The following is a 22,842-nucleotide window of genomic DNA, read 5'->3' as shown; positions in this document are numbered from 1 at the left end:
GGGATCAGCGGGGTCAGGCTCACAGTACCTTCCTCCCTCTGGCACTGCCCTGTGGTTCAGTTCCTAAGAGCCTCTGCTGCACTGGGCCCTAGATCTACACCCAGAGCTTTGTTCCAGGTCCAGCTCGAGACCCACCTTTCAGATGGGAAACAGCAGACTCCTATTAATACAGAAATGTTTCCTGCTCTCCCACGCTGCTTTGCTGACAACTGTCCTACTGGTGGGAGGTGTGGTCTCCACTCAGCCTCTCATACAGATGCCCAGGTTAAGGCACAGACCCTCAGAAGGAAGGCGAGATTCAGTCATCAGTACTGACCGTAGACCCTGGTTCTACCCCTTTGCTAGCTTCCAGAAGTTTGTTCAGGTTAGCCCTGGGCCTCAGATCCCTCCTGGGTTTGTTTATTGCTGGGGAATAAATAAAATCATCTAGTAAAACCACTAATGCAAAGCAGGTGCTCAGGAAACATTTGTGAATGGGTGAGACAATTTTCTCCCAGCATTACCCTGGGAGGACTGTGTTTTGTAGAAACATGGCACAACATATGGGTGTGTATTCTGCTTCAATCTTATCAAAGACGTGGAAGCTTATTCAGGTGACTGTGCCTTTTAATAAAATCATGCATCAAGTGATAACTCTTCAAAGGCACTGTAACAGCCAGCTAAAGTGAAACACCTCAATGAGACCCAAATTGCCTCTTGGAGCAGAAAGTGTGTTGTTTATTCTACGCACATGTTCTCTTTTTCACAGCGAAGTTCTTACCTGTATACAGATCTGTAACAGAACTCCTGGCTTTCATTTTCATAGCTTACCCCTGATGTGCCTGAAGCTTACAATCAAGGGAAAGGGAAGACAGACACCGGAGACCTGCATGCTGAGGGACCTGCATGCTGAGGGACTGTTGTACTACACACGACAAATACACTTAATGCTGAGTAGAGGCGGGTGACAAAACCAGCCACCCCCCTCACAACTCTTTCCTCTTCCCATCCACACACAGTGTCAATGTTTCCTCAGTCCCAGTCACTCCCAAGGTGAAGTGGCTGAGAAAGTGCACCAGCGACAGAATGCAAATACACATCACAGCAGTTCAGGTCTAGGGAGACCAGGCTCCTGCTGGCTGTAAGTAGGTCAGTGGGGACGTCCAGTGGCTGTCCCCAAAACATAGCACAGTGCTCCCACTGAACCTCACAGGTCAATTGGTTTCTGTATCACTGAGCATAGGGATCACATTTCCAGCAAGTAGCACAAGCGGCTGCAGAAACCTTAGCCGCCTCTTTCCTAATACTTGCAGTAAAATACAGTCACCTGTATACTCATGAAATTGTCTTAAATTACATCATTGTGAACGGGCCTGTCTACCTCTGGCCCCTGGTAGCAATTTACGGCAGCTATTTCAGGGAAAGGCATGGCTGTGTATTTTAACAGGTATGTGACCACAGATCACAAATGCAAGCTATGATAAGAGCAGGCGTGGGAAACGGGACTGGTTTCTCAGGGGCTCCAATTAACTGCTCTCCTAGCTCCTGTGCTGGTTCTGGGGGGCTCACAAGTTTTGGAATAGAACTCTCCCTGCTGAGGGCCTGAGACCTGCTTCCCACAGTTCTTCATGGTCTCTTTTTCAACTGATCGTGCCAGTGTGTGCAGAAGGGAGAGGAGCGCCGCCGATCCCATGTGCCTGGAGGAAAGCAGCTCGGCCAGTGTGAGCGCAGCACTTGGCCCAAAGTGAAGATGGGAGGAACGTCTCAGAGACAGTACTGCGCTGCCAGTGTGACCACAGACCCTCCCGAATGGCAATTTCAGGTCCTAGAAAACATTGATGTGGAACACAAATATACAAGGAGTTCTGAACAGGGAACTTCAAAACTAGGCCCTTTATTGTTGGGTTCAGGCACACTGTGAAGTGCCAGAGGAAAGTGGGTCAGCAGGAGACAGGAGAAGGGCTACAGGCAGTGTCGACCATTTTCCTAAGGGGAGGAGAATCGGCCACAGAACAGAATACCATTGGTTTTGCTGTGCTGAATAAAGAAAAGAAAGGGGTGGTCAGCACAGAACCTGGGTGTGATTCTCGCACATCGAAGGAGCATGATGGCGGCAGTGGCGGCCGCAGCCTCTGTGCCTTCCTCGTTGACCTCCACAAAGGACTTGTGAATGACCTTGGACAGACACAGGTTTCTCCCTGACGACATTCCAGAGAAGTCTGCCTTGTCCTGCTCAAAGGCATCGGTCATGCCCATAGAGTAAAGGACATCCTTCATTTCATAATTCTCCTCCAGTTTGAATCTAGGGAGGAACACTTCCACCTCTTCTTCATCCATCATATCTGGCCTGGTCCATTCTATGAATTTCTCATAGGTGAGCTGCTTTTCCACCTAGAAGAGGAGGGTTGAAGAGTTTATGATCTAGAACAGTGCTGCCCAGTGGAACCTGGGCTGCGCTGTGATTGCTCTATGCTGCGTGGTAGGAGATGGCAGTGATGGGAAGTTACGTAGCATTAGAAACATTTCCTGGGCAATGCTCAGAACTGCTGCACAGAGAAGCAAATGTGATCCCCTTGCCTCCCAGCACAATCAGGGCTCAGCACTCTTACCGTTTCCCGGTCGACATGTTCATCGGGAAGCATGATGATCATGTTCAGCTCTTTGCCAACGTATGGCAGCACCAGAATTTTGGTGAATATTTCTCCGATATAGGTCATATTAAAGGTAGATTTTTTAAACATCATTTGCACAGGTTTCTGCTCATTCTATAATGGAAAAGGATAAACGTTAAGCTGAAACAAGAACTAGTTTACATGTTGGACAAATCAACAGAGCTGGCCACTCACCCTGGAGATACTTTTTTTTGGCTCCAGAAGACCACATCAGCCCCCTCTTTTGCCGGCTTGATTTCATTGCCTCAACCTCCAGACACCGGGGTACCCAGGGCTCAATTCTTACACTGCTTTTCCCCTGGTGATGTCATTCAGTCCTGTGACTTTAACTAGGATTCCCAAACTTATATTTCTACTGGGAACTCTCCCCTGTACTCCAAACTAATATATTTTACTGACTGCTTGACACCTGCATTTGGACATAAAGGAACTTCCAATGTCCCATGTCACACCGGGCTCCTCATATTCCCTTTCAAGTCTGTTCCACCTGTAATTTCCCCCATCTCAGCTGATACAGATGCCATTCATTCCATTGTCAAAAACCCTGGAGTACCCTTGATTCCTGTCTTTCACACCCCACATTTGACTCATTAGCTAACCATTTGATTCTACTTTTAAAATATAATGCAAATCCAACTTGTTCTTTCTACCTGCACTGCTACCAGCCTAGTGCTGCTCACTGGGATGACCTTCAAAGTGATTTCCTAGGGGCCCCTCCCCCTTGTGATTTTTTAACTAGTGGCTAGAAAGATCTGGCCCTCAAATCATCAATCAGACCACATATCACTCTTTGGCCGACCACCTTTCCGTGGCTCCCCCTCCACACCCAGAGACTGAAAACTGAAGTCCTTAAAACAACCTGCAATGGTGACAAGAGCTTGTCCCCCATGCCCTGCCCTCTGCTCCCATCTTCCTGCACTCATCTGCTAGAGCCACAGGGCCCCTTGGTGGGTCTGTGGGCAAACCAGGCCCAGTGAGCATGCCCCCTGGACACAGGGACAGGTTCCAGGAGCCTCCTTTGTTATTGCAAAATAGTCACCTTGCTGACTTTAAATGGTCTCTCCTGGGTTTGCTGCTTGCTAAACTGGCTGTCCCAGTTTCCTTTGAAGTAGATGGCATTCACAAGAACCAGAGGAGTCCTTTGACTAACTGAATTTGGAGGCAGCAACTCTGTAATTTTACCTGAAAAGAAGAATTAAAGAACCAGTTAGCTATGAGTGTCCTGAGGTTTGGTAATACTCAGATAGGGCCATCTCCCTGTGTAGACAAGTACACAGATGAAGGAATTTATTGTCCCCCAAATATAACCATGGAAAGGGATCCTGGTCCTTAAAACAACAGCAGCAAAAAAAAAAACAACCCAAAAACAAAAATACAAAAAAAAAACTTATACATTGATAATATTTCAGAAGTGGATTTTAAAAGTTTACATTTATTTTGAGAAAAAAAATTTGTTTACATTTGATGTTCTTGTGAAGAAATTGACAGTAAGATCGATTAAAATACCATTAAAATATAATAACAATGTATTTTCACCTTCTGTCTTGTTAGCTACCCAGGTGTTGATATGTTTTCTAGCCTCCTCTGCAGCTTTGAAGAAGTCAAGCTCTTCCATCTCCGCTTGGTAGAATTTGAGGCAGGAATCTTTGAAAGACTGGGAGAGACAACAACACAATTGCATGGCCACAAAAAAAGCAACACCACCAGCTTACTTCCTCATTGTGACAAAAAGAACATATATAACTTCATGATATGTAATATGAGGAATAAATAAATATAAGGAATAAAAATACTGAGGTGCCCTAGCCGATTTGGCTCAGTGGATGGAGCATCAGCCTGTGGACTGAAGGATTTCAGGTTTGATTTGGTAAAGGGCACATGCTCAGGTTGTAGGCTTGATCCCCAGGCAGGAGGCAGCTGATCAATGAGTCTCTCTCATCATTGATATTTCTATCTCTCTCTCCCTCTCCCCTCCTCTCTGAAATCAATAAAACATATATATTTTTTAAATTTAAAAATATTGAGGAATAAATAAATAATATGAGAAATAAGTAAATGAGAAATTAACCTGAAATCTAATTTCTCAATTTTCACCTACATTTGATATTCAGGCTATAACAATGGTCTGAATATCAAGTAAACACCATAAGTTGCTAGATCCTTAAGGGAGTAGCTTCACACCAGTGAAATAAATATAAAGACACTAGATGCAGCAATGACAGTGTCACTCCAATAGCCACTGCATTTGCTAAGTGACATCCTGCCCACAGCAAGAGCCACAGCTCCCTCTACATTTCAGAACCAGGGCCTATTGTTCCATACAATGTGGCGAAAATGTGCAATTCTACACCACCACTCCCAGCACAACTTTAGAAATGTTCCAAATCTAAGCCACAGGTGACTCCTGAGCACTTGAAATATGGCTACTTTTGCTAAGGAACTGAATATTTAACTGTATTTCACTTTAATTAATTAGACTGAAATTTATTTATTTATTTTTTAAAAATATATTTTATTGGTTCTTTACAGAGAGGAAGGGAGAGGGATAGAGAGTTAGAAACATCAATGAGAGAGAAAGCCTGTGCCTTTCTACATAGCCCAGTCCCACCGTCTCCTTAGTCCTGTTTTTATTAGCAGTAAAGATGCCTTAACTAGTGATGCATCTATAAGGAACTCACATCCCATCTCTGGGCCTTAGCTTTCTCTCTGTGCCCTGAGAGAGTTGTGTGGCCCTGCTATTAGTGGTCTAGTTACAGGGGTGGGCAAACTTTTTGACTCGAGGGCCACAGTGGGTTCTTAAACTGGACCGGAGGGCCGGAACAAAAGCATGGATGGAGTGTTTGTGTGAACTAATATAAATTCAAAGTAAACATCATTACATAAAAGGGTACGGTCTTTTTTTTTTTTTTTAGTTTTATTCATTTCAAACGGGCCGGATCCGGCCCGCGGGCCGTAGTTTGCCCACCGCTGGTCTAGTAGCTACCATTTTGGATGGATTGTTCTAGAGTATGAGCGACTCCTATTAGACTGAAATTTAAACAGCTACATTTGTCTAGTAGCTACCATTTTGGATGGATTGTTCTAGAGCATGAACGACTCCTCCAAAAAGTTTAAACTATATTTTGTTAATATAGTTTATGAAATGATAAATACTAATGAACACCTACATTATGCCAAATAAAAGTAGACAATTTGATGGAAAACAAATATACTGGAACAACTAATTTGTTGACAGTGTACTATGGAATGGTTTCCCAAACTTTTTTTTTTTAACAGTTTGCAGATAATACTTAATTCCACTTTTCAGTATTGTTTTTATATTACAGGATTTCACATTTCTCCTTCTGTATGGCATAAAAGAAGCACTGAGGCACAACAGCTTAGAACACAAGTCCCATGACTTAATAGCTGCGCACCCTTAAAAAAGCCACTTAGTCTCCCTAAGCCTTCTTAACCTACCCTGTAAACGAGGCGACAGCAGTGCCTGTATCTCAGAGGGTCACTGTGAGGACCAGATGAATTATCATTAGTACTGTTTTATGTAATATTCGATTCTTAGCATGTTGTAGACACTGTATTAAATGATCTAGATATATCATTTCATTTAATATTTACATAATTCATGCTTTAACAATTTTACTGCTCTGTTGTTTTTAATTTTTCAATTACAGTTGCCATTCAATATTATATTAGTTTCAGGTGTCCAATATAATGTTTAGACATTTTTATAGCTTACAAAGTGATTCCCCCATAAGTCTACTACCCATCTGACATCATACATAGTTATTACAATATTACTATGTTCCCTATGCTATACTTTATATTCCTGTGACTATTTTGTAACTGCCAATTTGTATTTATTAATCCCTTCAACTATTTCACCCATCCCCCCAACCCCCACACATCTGGTGATCATCACTTCGTTCTCTGTATCTATGTCTTGTTTCTGTTTGTTTGTTCATTTACTGTTTTTCAGATTCCACATATATGTGCAATCATGTGGTATCTGTCTTTCTGTCTGACTTATTTCACTTAGCATTATATCCTCTAAGCACCATTCATGTTGTCTCAAAAGGCAAGGTTTCATTCTTTTTTTTTTTTTATGGCTGAGTAATATTACATAGTATCTCTGTACCACCTCTTCTTTATCCACTCATCTATAGATGGACACTTGAATTGCCTCCATATCTTGGCTATTGTAAATAATGCTGCAATGAACATAGGGGAGCATATATCTTTCCAAATTAGTGTTCTGAATTCCTTCAGATAAATACATAAAAGTAGAATTGTTCGGTCATATGGTAGTTCTATGTTTAAATTTTTAAACAGTAACTTTCATACTGTTTCCCATAGTGACTGCACCAATTTAGAAGCCCACCAACAGTTCACAAGTGTGGAGAGTGGCTACAGTGCTTGGACAGGTTCAAGCCTCGGACTAATGAGAGGGCATTGTCCTCTCGTGGCAAAGCCACATGCAGGTCCCAGTTTGGAGGGCAAAGCCCTCCCAGCACAATTATAGCCAAAGGCTATGGTTGTAAGCTTGACCTTAGGGTCCGAACCTGTGGTCCCAGGTGGCTGAGTGATATAGGCTGCGGGAGGTGCAGCAAGTGCTGCCGAAACAAAGCTTGATAGAGTTCTCAAGTGCATGTAATGAAGTAGATTCGAAACTCGAGAGAACATTGTAAACATCTTGACCATGCCCTTGTTTGCCTCGTGGGATCTGATTATAAAATAAAGACTTGGCTTGCAGGCTGTGGCACTGTCTCTCCATCCCAGAACAGTGTCCCATCTGGCCCCAACTGTATTCTCTTGTCTGTCTTCTTTAATTTTTCACCGTCCCTCCTCAGGTTCACCCCTAGCCCTGTGGGACACGATTCACACAAGGATTCCTTTTTCTCCACATCTTCACCAACACTTGTTTGTGGATTTATTGATGAGAGCCATTCTGACAGATGTGAGGTGATATCTTACTGTGGTTTTAATTTGCATTTCCCTGATGTTTACTGATGTTGGGCATGTTTTTATATGTCTATTGGCCATCTGTATGTTCTCTTTGGAGAAATGTCTCTGTACATTTGTAATTAGATTTTTTGTTTTGATTTGGGCCATCTGTATGTTCTCTTTGGAGAAATGTCTATTCAAGCCCTCTGTCCATTTTTAATTAGATTTTTTGTTTTGATTTGGGTTTTTTTTTGTATTAAGCTGTATGAGTTCCTTATATATATTAGATATTAACCCCTAATCAAATGTATCACTGGTGAATATCTTCTCCCATTCAGTTGTCTTTTCATTTTGTTGTTTCCTTTGCTGTGCAGAAGCTTTTTAGTTTGATGTAGTCTCATTTGTTTGTTTATTTTTTTCTTTTGTTTCCCTTGTGCCAGGAGATGTATCCAAAAAAATATTGCCAGGAGTGATGTCAAGGAGCTCACTGCCTATGTTTTCTCCTATGTTTCTAGGAGTTATTTGGGCTTCAGGTCTTACATTTAAGTTCTTACTCCATTTTGAGTTTAGTCTTGCATGTGGTGTAAGAAAGCGATCTAGTTTCATTTTTTGTATGTATCAGTCCAGTTTTTTGTCTTTTCCCCATTGCATATTCTTGTCTCCCTTGTCATAAATTAACTGACCATATAGAAGTGGGTTTATTTCTGGGCTGTCTATTCTGTTCCTTTGATCTATGTGTCTGTTTTTATGCCAGAACCTTGCTGTTTTGATTAGTATAACCTTATAATATAGTTTGTTATCAGGTAGTGAGTGTGATTCCCTCCAACGTTGTTATTTTTTCTCAAGATTGCTTTGACTATTCAAGGTCTTTTGTAGTCCCATATAAATTTTAGTATTGTTTGATCTAGTTCTGTGAAAAATGCCCTTGGTATTTTCATAGGGATTGCATTGAATCTATAAATTGCTTTGGGCAGTGTGGACATTTTAACAATATTAATTATTTCTATCCATGAGAATGCAATATTTCTAGATTTATTTGTGTCTTCTTCAATTTCTTTTATCAGTGTCTTACAGCTATCAGATACAAGTCTTTCACCTCCTTGGATACATTTATTCCTAGGTATCTTGTTCTTTTTTTATGCATTTGTAAATGGAATTGTTTCTTAATCTTTCTAATCGTTTGTTTTTAGTATATAGAGATGCAATAAATTTTTGTATATTGACTTTATGTGTTCCAACTTCTTGAATTCTTTATTAGTTCTAACAGTTTTTTGGTAGAGTCTTTAGGGTTTTCTATGTAATTTTATATCATCTGCAAATAGTGACAGTTTTACTTCTTCCTTTCCTAATGCCTTTTATTTCTTTTTCTTGACTAACTGCTTTGACTAGGACTTCAGGTCATTGTGTTTTCATTTTCATTGTCTGAAGGTAGACTTTGATTTCTTCTCTGATCTTGTTGTTAACTGACCCATTGTTGAGTAGCATGTTATTTATCTACATGTTTGTGTGTTTTTCAGTTTCTTCTCACACCTGATTTCTAAATTCATACCATAGTGATCAGAGAAGGTGCTTGACATGATTTCAATTTTCTTAAATTTGTTGAGATTTGTTTTGTGACCTAACATGTGTTCCATCCTAAAAAATGTTCCATGTGCATTTGAAAAGAATGTATATTCTTTTGTTTTTGGCTGAAATGTCCTAAAGATATCTGTTAAGTTCATCTGGTTCATGTGTCACTTCATGGCCACTGTTTCCTTGTTAGTTTTTGGTCTGGCTGAACTATCCCATGAAGTCAATGGGTGTTAAAGTCCCCTACTATGACTGTATTAATGTTGATCTCTCCCTTTAGGTCTGTCAATATTTAACATATATTAGGTACTCCTATGTTGGGTGTATAAATGTTTAAAAGTTATTGCCTCTTGTTGGATTGATCCTTTTATCATTAAGAAAATGCCCCTTTTGTCTCTTATTACAGTCTTAGTTTTAAAGTCTATTTTGTGTGATACAAGAATTAATACCTCAACTTTTTAAAAAATTTCTATTAGTATAAAATTTTTTTTTCATTCATTTACTTTCAGTCTGTGTATGTCTTTCAATCTGAGCCAGGTCTCTTATAAGCAACATATGTACAGGTCTTGTTTGTTTTTTATCCACTCAGCCACCCTATGTCTCTTAATTGGCACATTTAGTCCATTTACATTTAAAATAATTTTTCATAAGTATGTAGGTATTGCCATTTGTTTTCTGATTGTTTTTGTAGTTCTCTGTCCCTTTCTTATTCTTTTGCTCTCTTCTCTTCTATGTTAATGACTTTCTATATTGTGTTTGGATTCTTTTCTCTTTATTGCTTGTATATCACTTACAGATTTTTGGTTTGTGGTTATGATGTGCTTCACGTATACCAAGCTATGTTAATAGCAGTCCATTTTAGTTGATGGTGGCTTATGTTCTAACACATTCTAAAATCACTATAATTTTTACTCACCCCCTCTACATTTATGTTTTTGTCATTATTTTTACTTCTTTTGATTGTGTCTGTTTGTGTGTATTCCTTAATTTGTTGTTGTAATTACACATGATCTTGGGGTCCTTTGTCTTTATTGAAAGTTTTATTTTTCTTATATCTAAAGCTCAAAAAAGGATGATAATAACCAAGGAAGTAGCTAAGACTAATAAAAATAAGTAAAGCAGGTTACAAAAAAAAATCACACTGTGGCATGGCTACAGCATTTTGGACAGTAATTTCACAATATTCACTTAAAACTTTACTCCCTTCCTTTCTTCTACAAGTCCACAGTAGAGTATCAGAGGTATTTACTGTATGTATGGTTCAGATTGGGTCCAACCTAAATGCCCATCAATGGAAGAATGGTTACAATACATCCATATTTAATAATACCAGATAATAAAAAGAAAGAAAACAAAAAGTTAAAAACTAAGAAAAAAAGCAAAAACAGAAAAAGAATACCAGATAACAGTAAAAGAGTAAGGTATATCCACATAATCTGAGATGCAAAGAATTTAAGTCATAGTGTTCAGTGAAAAGAAACAAATTACAAAAAAAAGATGTATGTTATGATGATGTTATATAGGGGAAAACCGCACAAAACAAATTTCTACATGTATGGGGGGATACACTTCAAATTTCTAAAAGCTCTTACACTGGGGAGGGAGCAATGGGTTGTAGAAAAGAAACTGCAAGGGCTCTTGCTTTGCCTCCTTTAGTATTCATATATATAAAAGCCTAATATGCTAAGTGTCTGACCGTTCAACCAGTCGCTATGATGCACACTGTCCTCCAGGGAGCAGATGCTCCAACCAGTAGCTTAGCTTGCTGCTGGGGTCTGGCTGATCGGGACTGAGCAAGATGGGCTGGACACGCCCTGGAGCCCTCCCGCGGCCCCTCCCCGGCCCGATCATGCACCGGTGGGGTCCCTTGGCCTGGCCTGGGCCCTCTCACAATCCAGGACCCCTCGGGGGATGTCGGAGAGCCGGTTTCGGTCTGATCCCGCAGGCCAGGCTGAGTGACCCACTGGTGCATGACTATATTCACTTACCACTTGAGTGGTTTTTAAAACATGGGAAGCATTATAGATAAAGAGAACCAATATACGTAGACAAATAAGCTCTTAAAAAAATATATTCTGTCCCTAGCTGGTTTGGCTCAGTGGATAGAGCGTCGGCCTGCAGACTGAAGGGTCCCAGGTTCGATTCCAGTCAAGGGCACATGCCTGGGTTGCGGGCTCGATTTGATCCCCAGTAGAGGGCATGCAGGAGGCAGCTGATCAGTGATTCTCTCTCATCATTGATGTTTCTATCTCTCTCTCCCTTCCTCTCTCTGAAATCAATAAAAATATATTAAAAAAAATTCTGTGTTGGAAAAAACAAAAATATTTATATGTGTAAAAATTGAACATGCCTCATGCTGCACAAAAAAATAACCAATACGTAGAAAAAAGATTAGAAATATTCATTTTTATAATTTCTTTAGCCAATTCATCTTAAATTGTACTATGCTCCATGTTAGCTTTTTTTCTGATAAGTCACTTAAGCTTCATAAGTATTTGGACAGTAGTTGTTATAAGGCCTATTTTACAGAGTTTAAAACTGAATGAGAGTTAAAGGAAGTGTGAGAGGTTAGTAGACCTGAGCTCATGCTTGTCTGTGTGAGTTTGTAGCCCACAAGCTTTCTACTGTACCACATGACCCCTCCCCACTGCCTATGGTCTTCACTTCCTTAGTGAATACAGCAATTATGACTTACTAAGTTGAAATCAAAGGACTTTTCTCCAAAGAGCCTGTTGGCAGTTCTAAGCAAGTACTGCGTGCCAGCCCTGTTAACCTCGGCGAGGAGCGTCTGGAAGCCCTGGTGGACATCTTCACTTCTGCCACCACTTTTACTGAAATAAAGTGCCTGAAATAGAACACAGAATAAAAATGTACAACTTCAGTATGCTTTGACTTCAGGGAATTGGATAAAACACTCAACTCTGCCTAAGAACTGTACAAGTCCTCACTACAGACTAAAAGAATAGTCATCCAACTAAAGACAAAAGTATCTTGAAAGCCACTCTTCCCTCTAACACATCCTGCAAGGAGTCAGAGTCCTCCCTGCCTGTACTGGCAGGAGCAGAAATGCCCTTCGCAGACCCAGCTTCTGGGTGCTCCACAATGCCCTTCGCAGACCCAGCTTCTGGGTGCTCCACACTTGTTGTCTGCCTTAAAATAAGGCTGTCAGTGAAGAAAGGCCACTCCTAATATCAAAAGTTGCAGCCTCTCCCCAGTCCTTGGGTCCAGGCTGGCCCTGTGACTGTTCTGACCAACAGAGCACAGGAGAAGGGACACTGGGCCTTCAAAGGCCTGGCAGCTCCACATCTGCTCTCCTGGATCCCAGCCGCCATGGTGTAAGGAAGTCCAAGCTGTCCTGTGGCAGACACATGGAAAGCCTGGGAGAGCAACACCTCAGGGGAAGAGCTACTTGTCAAATGGCAACCTTGACCAGAAGCCAGCACCAAGGCCCCAGGCGTGTGATAGAGGCCTTTCTTGGATCATAAGTGATCCCAGCTGACACCATGGAGTCAGTCCACAAAATCTGAAAAATAATCAACCATTGTTATTTCCAATCACTAAGTTTTGGGATGGTTTGTTTTGCAGCCGTAGAAATCCACACAGTAATCTAGACATAAAGTTATGCCATAACAAAAATCTAATACGTGTATAGCACTTGCTTCGAACTTAGATTGCTGTCAGAGGCTGGATGGAAGGAAGGGAGGAGACTGTGAGCAGAGGCTGGAAGGACAGTGAATAAATTCTTACTGGAGGCTGGAGAAAAGGAGCTCACAGCATGGACTGGCAGAATTGGACAGACTGTCATCTGCAATGATGGGAAAGGTTGAACATTTTGCCAGTGAACCCCGGATCTGGTTTGGGAGAAGTCCGGAAAGAACCTGGCTCCTTTCAGCTCCCTGGGATAAAGTATGGGAACGTAAAGGTGAGCCAAAGATCGCTTCATTTTCAAGCAGAATCTAAAGGAAATATTTCCAACCTAGGACTTGTGGGGTAGAAAATAAAAAATGTTTCTTATTCTCAGCCTCTCCAGTGGGCGATTCTAAAAGTACTAGTAAGATATGACCTCAGGGCAATTGTAAATCCAAGGGCCAGGCCTCAAGGGCAGAATAAAGTTCATTTTGTTAACACCTTAGAAAGATTAAGTGCCACACAGACCCTCCTGCTAGGCAGAGAAGCCTCTGAGCATCTTCAGGACACTGTCCCCCAGCACACAGTCCTGCCTCAAACAGGTACCCAGCACGTGCTTTTGTTCAAGGAAGCAGATTTAAGTTGACATATACAATATCCCACCACTGTTTAGAAGAACACCTGCCGACACCTTTTCTTGGACTTCCAGCTTCCAGAACTAAGAAGAAATAAATTTCTGTTGCTTCAACCACTTAGTGTGTGGTACTTGTTATGGCAGCTGTAGCAGACTAAGACACGGCCCCCACAATGTGTGAAGGGTGTGTCCACTGCAGGTGTCCCACCCGCTGTCACCACTGCATATTGGGGGGTGAGAGGGCAATAATTTGTCTTTAGTTCACAAAGCTCTGCACCCAGGAACCACACCAAAGAGCCTCAATAGCCTTGTTCTTCCTAGACTTCAAGCCTGAACCTAGCCTATGATGAAATCAGACTCCGGGGCAGTGGGAGGGGTGAGTGTACTTTTCCTATGGGAGGGCTGAGAACCATTAGGAGCCAGCGGGCAGATTGTGGCAATCAGAGAGGGACTCCGATAAGCTAATGCCTTAGTCTTCAGGCCCTGCACATCACTCTGGAGGCAGACTCAGGGACTGGCCATGTGACTGGCTTCAGTCATGGGGCATCAGGATGTGTGACAGAGCAGAGGCTTGAAAAGCACTTGCACATTCAAGCTTGTCCTCCTGGAAGCTTGGAATTGTGCTATAAAGAAGTCCAGGCCAGCCTGCCAAAGAGAGACCATGTGGGAGGCCAGGCCAAGGAAGCACGCAGGAGGCCACCTGCATGGAGGAGGCCCGAGGCCTACACCAGTCACACAGCCCCGCCAAGTGGAACAGGACCACCGTCCAGTCCACTCAGAGCAAATCTTCACCTTAAGCACTAAGTTTTTTTGGGGTAGTCACTCAACAACAAAGAACTGAAACACCATTGAAAAATTTTACAGTTAAATAAGAAAATTAAAATAAAAAATTTTAACAACTGAAAAGCAGTTGACAATACCCAAAGACTATTGTGAGACTCAAGCTGACCTTGTGGCTTTATGTCTACTCACAAAGTCCTGCGCAAACCACTACCAGCAGTTGGCGAAATTGATTGCTTTCCCAAGTAGAGGGTGCCACTCATCCCTAACAGATGGCACTTGCCCCAGTGCATATGCCCAGGGTTGACACATCCTTCCCTGGCAGCATTCCACCCACAGCCCTGCCACACTGATAGAGAGCAAGTACTTTGGGATTTGAAAGGTGGAAGACCAGTTAACTAACAAATTAATAGTATTTTCTGTTCCCCCGAAATGGTGTCAGACACATACCTGGACCATCTGGGCCGCAGTGTTTCCACCTGCCCCCATGAGGACCATGGCCAGGGCAGAGGAGATGCTGAAGGGCGAGAAAAACATGTTTTTTGATTTGTCTTCACCCAGCTTTTTCAAAAGGTTTATGGCAAAAGTGCCATTTGCTTCGGACAGAGTATCCATGATGGCGAGTCTGAAACGATGGATTTAACATCAGTATCACATAAACTAGGCTTACAGTTGACTGCATTTCAGGCTGTTAACAGTGACCACTGACACTCTGGTTCAGTCAGCAAACAGGTGTACATTAAAAACTCTATTCCTTTGGGGGAACCTCAAAGTTATTTTGTGTTTCTAATTTTAAGTGAAAAAAATTGAAGTTATGTTTATAATACAATCCTGTTTTGTGGGGAGAAAGCAGGAGAACTTCTATCTATACACGTGTCTGTGAGCCCAGAGAAGGTGTGGACGGTACACACTCAACCTCTTACCTAGTTACTTCCTGGGAGAGACATTAGGAAAGGAGTTATTGGCTTTTGGTTCTATTTCTGCATTGTTTGGTGTGTTGTATGAACTTATATGTATCCTCTATAATAAAAGGCTAATATGCAAATCGACTGAACGGCAGAACAACTGGTCACTATGATGTGTACTGGCCACTAGGGGCAGATGCTCAATGCAGGAGCCGCCCCCTGGTGGTCAGTGTGCTCCCACAGTGGGAGTGCCGCTCAGCCAGAAGTCCTAAGCTGGGCTCACAGCTGGTGAGTACAGTGGCGGTGGCGGGAGCCTCTCCCACCTCTGAGGCAGCGCCAAGGATGTCCGACTCCTGAGGGAAGGGGGCCTAAGCAGTCTGTTTGACATCCCCTGAAGGCTCCCAGACTACAAGAAGGCGCAGGAAGGGCTGAGGGACACCCCCCTGAGTGCACGAATTTCATGCACTGGGCCTCTAGTTACTTTATACTTTAAAATTCATTCATAATTATACCATTGTGATTAAAAACAGAAAAGTAGCAAAGGGAAGGCCAAATATTATAGGCATGTCATTGGGAAGCTTCACCAGGAAGTTAAAGCTTTACACTCCCCAGGGACCCAATGGAGGAGAGATAGACACATGCCCAGTAAAGTAGGGGTAACATGGGGAAGGTGCTTGTCTGTCAGTCACACTTGGGAACAGAGGTCATTGGCCAGAATGGGCATGGCCGCTGTAAGTGCAGGAAGATTTGGAATACTTAATTTCCTGAACAAAGAAACTTCCTCTCTTGGGAACAGAGGTCATTGGCCAGAATGGGCATGGCCACTGTAAGTGCAGGAAGATTTGGAATACTTAATTACCTGAACAAAGAAACTTCCTCTCTTATACTCGATTGCTCCTGGTGTGTTGCACTTGACTCCAGGCTTACCAAGCTCTCCCGCCCCTGCTCCCTGGCATTTGTCTACATGGCCCACACCCATATGAACCCCCAAACACAATGCCTAATGGACCATAACTAGCCTGATGCTGAACTGGACCTGGCTGCAACATGGAACGGAAAGTCTGGACACTGGCTTTGCTTTTACACTTCTTCTATGATTGAAATGGGACTTTGGAAACACAGAAATATAATCCCATACAAATAAAAATCACTCATCCTCCTGTGTGAGTCTCAGAAAATTCTTTTTCTTGAGATATCGTAAGAACTCTACCCCCAACACTCAGTGGGGAAAGGGATACCCCAATTTCCCCAATAATAAAAGCAATCACAAGTTACATAAGAAAAGATGGTTGAATGTTTTTTAGTTGTTTTTTGTTTGTTTTTGTTTTTTTAAAAATATGTTTTTATTGTTTTAGAGAGAGAGGAAGGGAGAGGGATAAAGAGATAGAAACATCAATGAGAGAGACACATTGATAGGCTGCTTCCTGCATGCCCCACACTGGGGTTTTAGCCACAACCTGGGCATGTGCCCTGACTGGGAATAGAACCAAGGACCTCTTGGTTCATGAGTCGATGCTCAACCACTGAGCCATACCCGCCGGGATGGTTGAATGTTTTAATAATGTAGAAGAGAAGACTCCATTTCAGAGATATAAGCCATTGTGAAAGGACTGACATTAACTATAGAGAAAAGGGGTGGGAGAAACTGAAGGGGGCCAGCTCCAGGAGAGGCACAGAGTCAGAAAGGAAGGGTCATTCCTGGGAATGAGCTGTGGGCAGCAGACTGGAAAGTTGGCTCAGTTGGTTAGAGGTTTGTCCAGATATACCAAGTTTGTGGGTTTGACTCCCATTCCGGACTCATACAAGAAGCAACCAATGAACTCATAGGTAAGTGGACCAACAAATCGATGTTTCTCTCTATTTTTTTTAATCCCCACCAGACGATATTTTCTCCATTGATTTTTCAGACATAGTGGGAGGGATGGACAGGGGGAGAGAGAGAGATAAATATCTATACGAGAGAGACATATTAATTGGTTGCCTTCCACATGCATCCTAACAGGGGCCAGGGATCGAACGTGCAACCGAGGTACATGCCCTTGACCAGGAACCAAACCCTCGAACCTTCAGTCCTCAGGCTGACACTCGAACCACTGAGCCTACCCGGTCAGGGCTTTCTCTCTTTCCCTTCCTCTTTCTATAAAAACAAACAAACAAAAATAATAAATAACAAGTGGAGGCTCCTGGGGCGAGATGGGGCCTGGCTATTCTCTTTTGGATAATCTCAGAAACAGCCACCTGGAAATTAACCCTAAATTCCAACAGATACATAGGAAAATGAGCAGTCATTTGTCAGAGCTGGCCACAGCTATTAACAGGCCCACTGTTCTCTCTCTCTCACTCTATGACTGCTGTCATTTTAATTTAGAATATCTCAAAATTTTTCTTGTCACAAGCTAAAGAACAGACAGGCTCAACTCAGGGCTAATGCCCTGTCTTTGGACTGCTGCCCTAAAAGCCATTACTTGAGGAAGGGCCTGAAGAGTGTGTTGGGAGTAGCCAGGTGAGAGGACAGAGGCAGTGAAGGGCCCAGACAGTCCAGAGTTGCAGGTGCAGCAGAGCAGGCCAGGAAGGAGGGGCTCTGTGGGGAGCAGCTCGAATTAAAACATTGACCAACTCATATTTCCCAGTCAGAGGTTGAGGAGATTACTCATCTGAGCAGTGGGTGGGGCTGGACAGACCAGGAGGGAGGAAGGCAAGAGCAGCTGTTTCCACAGAGTGGAGGGTGAAGGCTGGAGACATCTGGCTGAAAGGCCTGTGGAGGTTGCAGAGTCAGCCATTCTTCCCAGCAGGCCTTAACGGTTACAACTGTGGGCACTGAATATGGCTCCAAAGCTGTGAGGGGGACCAGAGTTCTGCCACCCAGAAGCTGCCTTTTGGGATATTGATTTTAAGCTCATTATTAAGAAACAAAAGACTCAAAAAGAACCTTTGACCTCCCCCTTTTCTGCCTAAGAGATTCAGATGGAAAGGTTGCATCAAGAGGGAAACTCAGGGTGTTCACCTCAGCCTAATCTGAATTAAATATGATGTATAGGAAGGCACCAAGCAGGGGCCTGGAAGCTAGATCACCCCAGAGTCGCCCTGAGGCGAAAATTTGCCTACTATGTGTGTTCTCTTCCTCAACTACCTGTAAATTCTCACATCTGATATCTCCTCTTTTTTCCTTTGTCCAAAATGACATATATACCAAATTTTGTCCCATTTTGGAAGTTCCACGCCTATGTGAATTCCTCATGGGTATGTATTAAAACTTTGATTTTCTCCTGCTAATTTGTCTTTGTTAACTTGATTATTAGCCCACCTAGAAGAACTTAGAAGGTGGGAGGAAAGTATTACTTTTTTTAGCTCCTAGGTAAATTGAGAAAGGACAGAGTTTTAGGGCCCTGTGCATATTAGGTTTGTTGCAAGTTCAACTGGCCAAGGAAAGATCCCACAGGTCCCCTCATTACCCCATCCAAGAGGAATTTCACTAAAGTGTACTGATGAAAATACTGTTAGCATAGGCAGCTAAGGGTTAACAAAAGAGAAGAGAGCTAGACTGGCTAGGCCCGATTGAGTCTGGAAGTTACACTTAATCAGGCTTAAATCTGAAGTCACAGTTTCAGACTCCCCAGCAGGTAGCCAAATCTCTGCCAAGGGGATTAACACCCCTCCTGCTTTTCAATATCCCCAGGAGTCAACTGGCCCAGTAGCAGAGACTGCCAAGGGGGAGGGATAAAACAGCAAAGGAAATTCCTTTACCAGATATGAGCACAGTAGAGGCCAAGATGGTGAAGCAGATCTTTGGGGCATGTGCAGTGGGAGCCAAAATGGTGACACAGAGGGGTGGAGTCTAGCCTGGGAAAAGGATCAGAGGAGATGAGGGCAAGGAACCCCAGAGGATCCAGGAAAGAGGACTGATTGGAGTGAGGGCCCAACACAAGCCGGAGAAACCCAGGAAGTATATTGGATAGTTTGCAAGCAAGCCTACTCATTCCCGAAAACCAAGAAAATCTATGGAGCATTATAAGGACTCTCAGAGCAGCTGCTACTAGAGCCTGCCCCTCCTCTACATTCCCAAGGGCGTATTATTTCCCTTCAACCCAATAAAGCTTGCCACTATGCTTAAACCTCTCCCACTCGTGTGCCCTTTGAAATTCCTTTCTCGCACACCACAAGAAACCATTTTCACTGGCAACAATACAGAGCACAAAAACAACTATTAGGTATTTCATAAGCTACAGGGGAAAAACACACCTTTAAGTGCCCCCAAACACAGAACCACTTTAGATTTTGTCACATTCACGATAGGATATTAATGGAGATATTAATGTTTTAATATCATATTAGTATCAAATAAATACATAAAACTAATTTTAAAAGAAAATATAAAACTATAAATACAATTTCAAAATATTTTCTATGTAAATTAAATTAGGAAGAAAAGTACATGTAAGCATAATTTATAGATAGAAAATGGATAGAAATACTGTATAGCAAATGTTTCTGATTTATGAGTAAATTTTCAAGTTTTTTATATTTTTCTGCATGTTCACATTTTCTACAACATTATATACATACACTTAGTTTAAAAATTAGTGCCCATCGCCCAGCTAGTGCGGCTCAGTTGTTTGAGCATAGTTCCATGCACCAGGAGGTGGCAGGTTTGATTCCTGGTCAGACACATGCCCGGTTGTGGGCTCGATCCCCAGTAGGGAGCGTGCAGGAGACAGCCAATAGATGATTCTCTCTCATCATGAATGTTTCTATCCCTCCCTCCCTCTTCCTTCCTCTCTGAAATCAATGAAAATATATTTAAAAAAAACATTTTCAAAAACAAAAACAAAACACAGTGCCTATAACAATACAAGTAAGAGCAGTTTGTCTTACCAATTGCCCCTGCCCTTCTCCCATTCGTGATTCTCTTTATAACTCAGAATGCATTTCCTTTCTTTCACTTAACACTGATTTTCCTTATGTTAAATTTGTCTCTCCCCACTCCATTTCTCTAATCTTCTATGTATCTAGGACAACTTTTCCCCAAATGTTCTACGTAACGGGCAAACCCTTTCAGTACTTTTTTTTCCCACATGCTTAGATACAAGGAATAATCTACCAGCTCCCTTTTTTTCTCCCACCCTGCTGGTGAACACAGGGGTTTTCATCCCAAAGAGAAATTTTCATAGACAGGAAATGTCTTCCTTCACTAAAGTACTTTGGTTAATGGTCGATTAATTGTCAGTCTGGTGAAAGTATTTTTTTCTCAAACAAATCATATTGTTTACACATAAAAAAAGGAATTATTTTTGCCATAGCCAGTTTGGCTCAGTGGATAGAACATCGGCCTGTGGACCAAAGGGTCCTAGGTTTGATTACAGTCAAGAGCATGTACCTTGGTTGCAGGCTCCTCCCTGGCCCTAGCCCTGGTTGGGGCTAGTGCAGGAGGCAACCAATCGCTGTGTTTCTCTCACATGGATGTTTCTCTCTGTCTTTCCTTCTCTCTTCTACTCTCCCTAAAAATCAATGGAAAAATATCCTCAGGTGAGGATTAACAAAAAATAAAAAGAAATAAATTATTTTTTCTTAAAAATGTAAGCACTGGATATATATATTAATAGATCAAACTTTTCAATCCTTTAAACTAAACACCTTTTAAAGCAAACTTACAAATCTCACCAAACCTCAGTAAACACTGAAAGTTCTATAAACCTAATAAACCAAGACTTATATATCTAGTAAGCTAGAATCACATAAGACTTTCAAACATGTTTAAAAATACACAAAACAGTACAGTGGTTATTTCTACACCTGTACTTAAGTCCGGCACAAAGGTATTAATACCATGGGTTTAATTTACTTTTTCTTTATTGTCTCTTTTTATATCTTTCCTACAGTGATACTAAGACTTACTATTCCAGCTGCTTCTCCAGCCCAGCACTCATTGATGGCCAAGACATTTCAGTACCTTAGGGCAGTTTTGAGCTTCCAGTTCCCCATTCAGGGAAATTTTGCAAGGCCTCAACAAAACACCAAATTTAAGTGTATTGTAACATGGTGTCTTTCTTTAACATGAAGCATTATTTAAGTTTTCCTCCGTCTGGGTGTATAAGTTGGTTATATAAGTTGGCTATAACTTGTTCAGTTTAATTTTTCAGACTTTAGGATAGTTTGTATAACTACTGTGCTTATTAGCCTAGGACTGTACATGCGTGCCCGCACGTGGTATTTTGTGGAAGAGCCACACTCAAGGGGCCAAAGAGCCGCATGTGGCTCGAGAGCCGCAGTTTGCCGACCACTGGCTAGGAAACTGGAATAACGAAACTTTTTACATAGCAAACATGGATGGATCACCACACAGCATTTCCTGAAACATTAGTGAAATTCTTTGGTGCCTTTTTAAAGCATATCTTATTCCCCTCATCTGAACTTATGAATAGACCCATGGCTTTTTATAAATAATTCAATTAGCTGATTTGTTTTTCCGCCTTGATTCTCAAACGGTCATAACTGGGCTGGTGGGGTTCTCTTTAATTTGTTACTTTATCTTGAGATGTAGAGATCTCAAACATCCTTGCATTGCAGCAACAGGAAGGTCTTACACATCCATTTTGAATTTTTTTCCAGTCCCAAGACACGAGGTATCAAGAAACTCTCCGGGTTTCTTTTAATAGAGGGGTTGTAAAGTACAAGACCTGAATCCTCGAGGAGCCTATGTGTTTTGGTGCTGTCATTAGGCTACACCAGTGGCCAAGCTGGAGAGTTTCCTTTTCAACTACCTAATATATCATGCTGTTGAGGGGGGCCAAAGTTTTGCCACCCCAAAATATGCCTTTTGGGATATTGATTTTTAAGCTGGTTATTAATAAATAAATGATTCACCCTGGCCAGTGTGGCTCAGTTGGTTAAAGTGTCGGCCCATGCACCAAAAGGTTCAATTTCTGGTCAAGGCACATACCTGAGATGTGGATTTGATCCCCAGTGGGCGCACATACAGGAGGCAACCAATCAATGTTTCTCTCATTCATCAATGTTTTTCTCTCTCTCTCTAAAATCAGTAAAACATATCCTTGGGTTGAGAATTAAAAAAAGAAAGAAAGAAATGACTCAGAAAGAACTTCTGAACCTCTCCCTTTCACCTATATGTAGGAATTCAGATATAAAAACCTGCTTAAAGAAAAGGAACATCACCTTAGCACCACAATATAAACCAAAGGAAGAAATCCAGTAAAGCCTGTTTGTTGGGACACCCCCTGTGCTCCACTGTTTCTGGGTGAACCAGCAAGAATCTGCTTACCATATATTTGCTCTTTCTCATCTACATTTATTTATTCATTCATTCATTTATTTTTAAGTCCTCACTGGAGGATATTTTTTTCCATTGATCTTTTTTAGAAAGAGGAGAGGGGAGAGAGGACGGAGAGAAAAACATCCATGTGAGAGAGACACATTGATGGGTTGCCTCCCAATGAACCCAACTGGGATAGAGTCTGCAACCAAGGTACCGGAATCAAACCCTCGACCAGGGGTTCCCAATGTGGGGCACATGCTCCACAGGGGGGCAATTTGATTTTTAAGGGGGGCAATTTGAGAATGAGTTATTAACAGTGAAAATTTTGCATTTCTTATGGTTCTAGGGGGCCTCATATACAGTTTATAAATATATATTGTGACATATTTATGCATTTCAGTTCTCTATTATGTTTTGAAACTTTATTTGCTATTTTTTCATATCACTTCATATTATTATTTTTTT

The 22,842-nt window shown here is 41.9% G+C and overlaps 1 protein-coding gene across 2 annotated transcripts in view; it reads right to left on the bottom strand.

Annotated features, from left to right (window-relative positions):
- Nucleotides 1–1,852: 1,852 nt before the first annotated feature.
- Nucleotides 1,853–22,842, bottom strand: part of SERPINB6 (serpin peptidase inhibitor, clade B (ovalbumin), member 6) — a 24,066-nt gene continuing 3,076 nt past the window's right edge. For both annotated transcript variants that reach the window (XM_014542385.1, XM_005869621.2), the window contains exons 2-7: nt 14,653–14,827; nt 11,857–12,006; nt 4,188–4,305; nt 3,691–3,833; nt 2,589–2,744; nt 1,853–2,370 (exon numbers count right to left, since the gene is read on the bottom strand). In XM_014542385.1, the coding sequence (XP_014397871.1) occupies nt 1,966–2,370; nt 2,589–2,744; nt 3,691–3,833; nt 4,188–4,305; nt 11,857–12,006; nt 14,653–14,817 (1,137 nt within the window). In that variant the 5' untranslated portion in view covers nt 14,818–14,827 and the 3' untranslated portion in view covers nt 1,853–1,965. The remainder of the gene's footprint in view (nt 2,371–2,588; nt 2,745–3,690; nt 3,834–4,187; nt 4,306–11,856; nt 12,007–14,652; nt 14,828–22,842) is intronic.

This window comes from Myotis brandtii, unplaced genomic scaffold, assembly GCF_000412655.1.
Source record: "Myotis brandtii unplaced genomic scaffold, ASM41265v1 scaffold300, whole genome shotgun sequence".
Taxonomy (NCBI): domain Eukaryota; kingdom Metazoa; phylum Chordata; class Mammalia; order Chiroptera; family Vespertilionidae; genus Myotis; species Myotis brandtii.
This window is presented reverse-complemented; position numbering and strand designations above follow the sequence as displayed.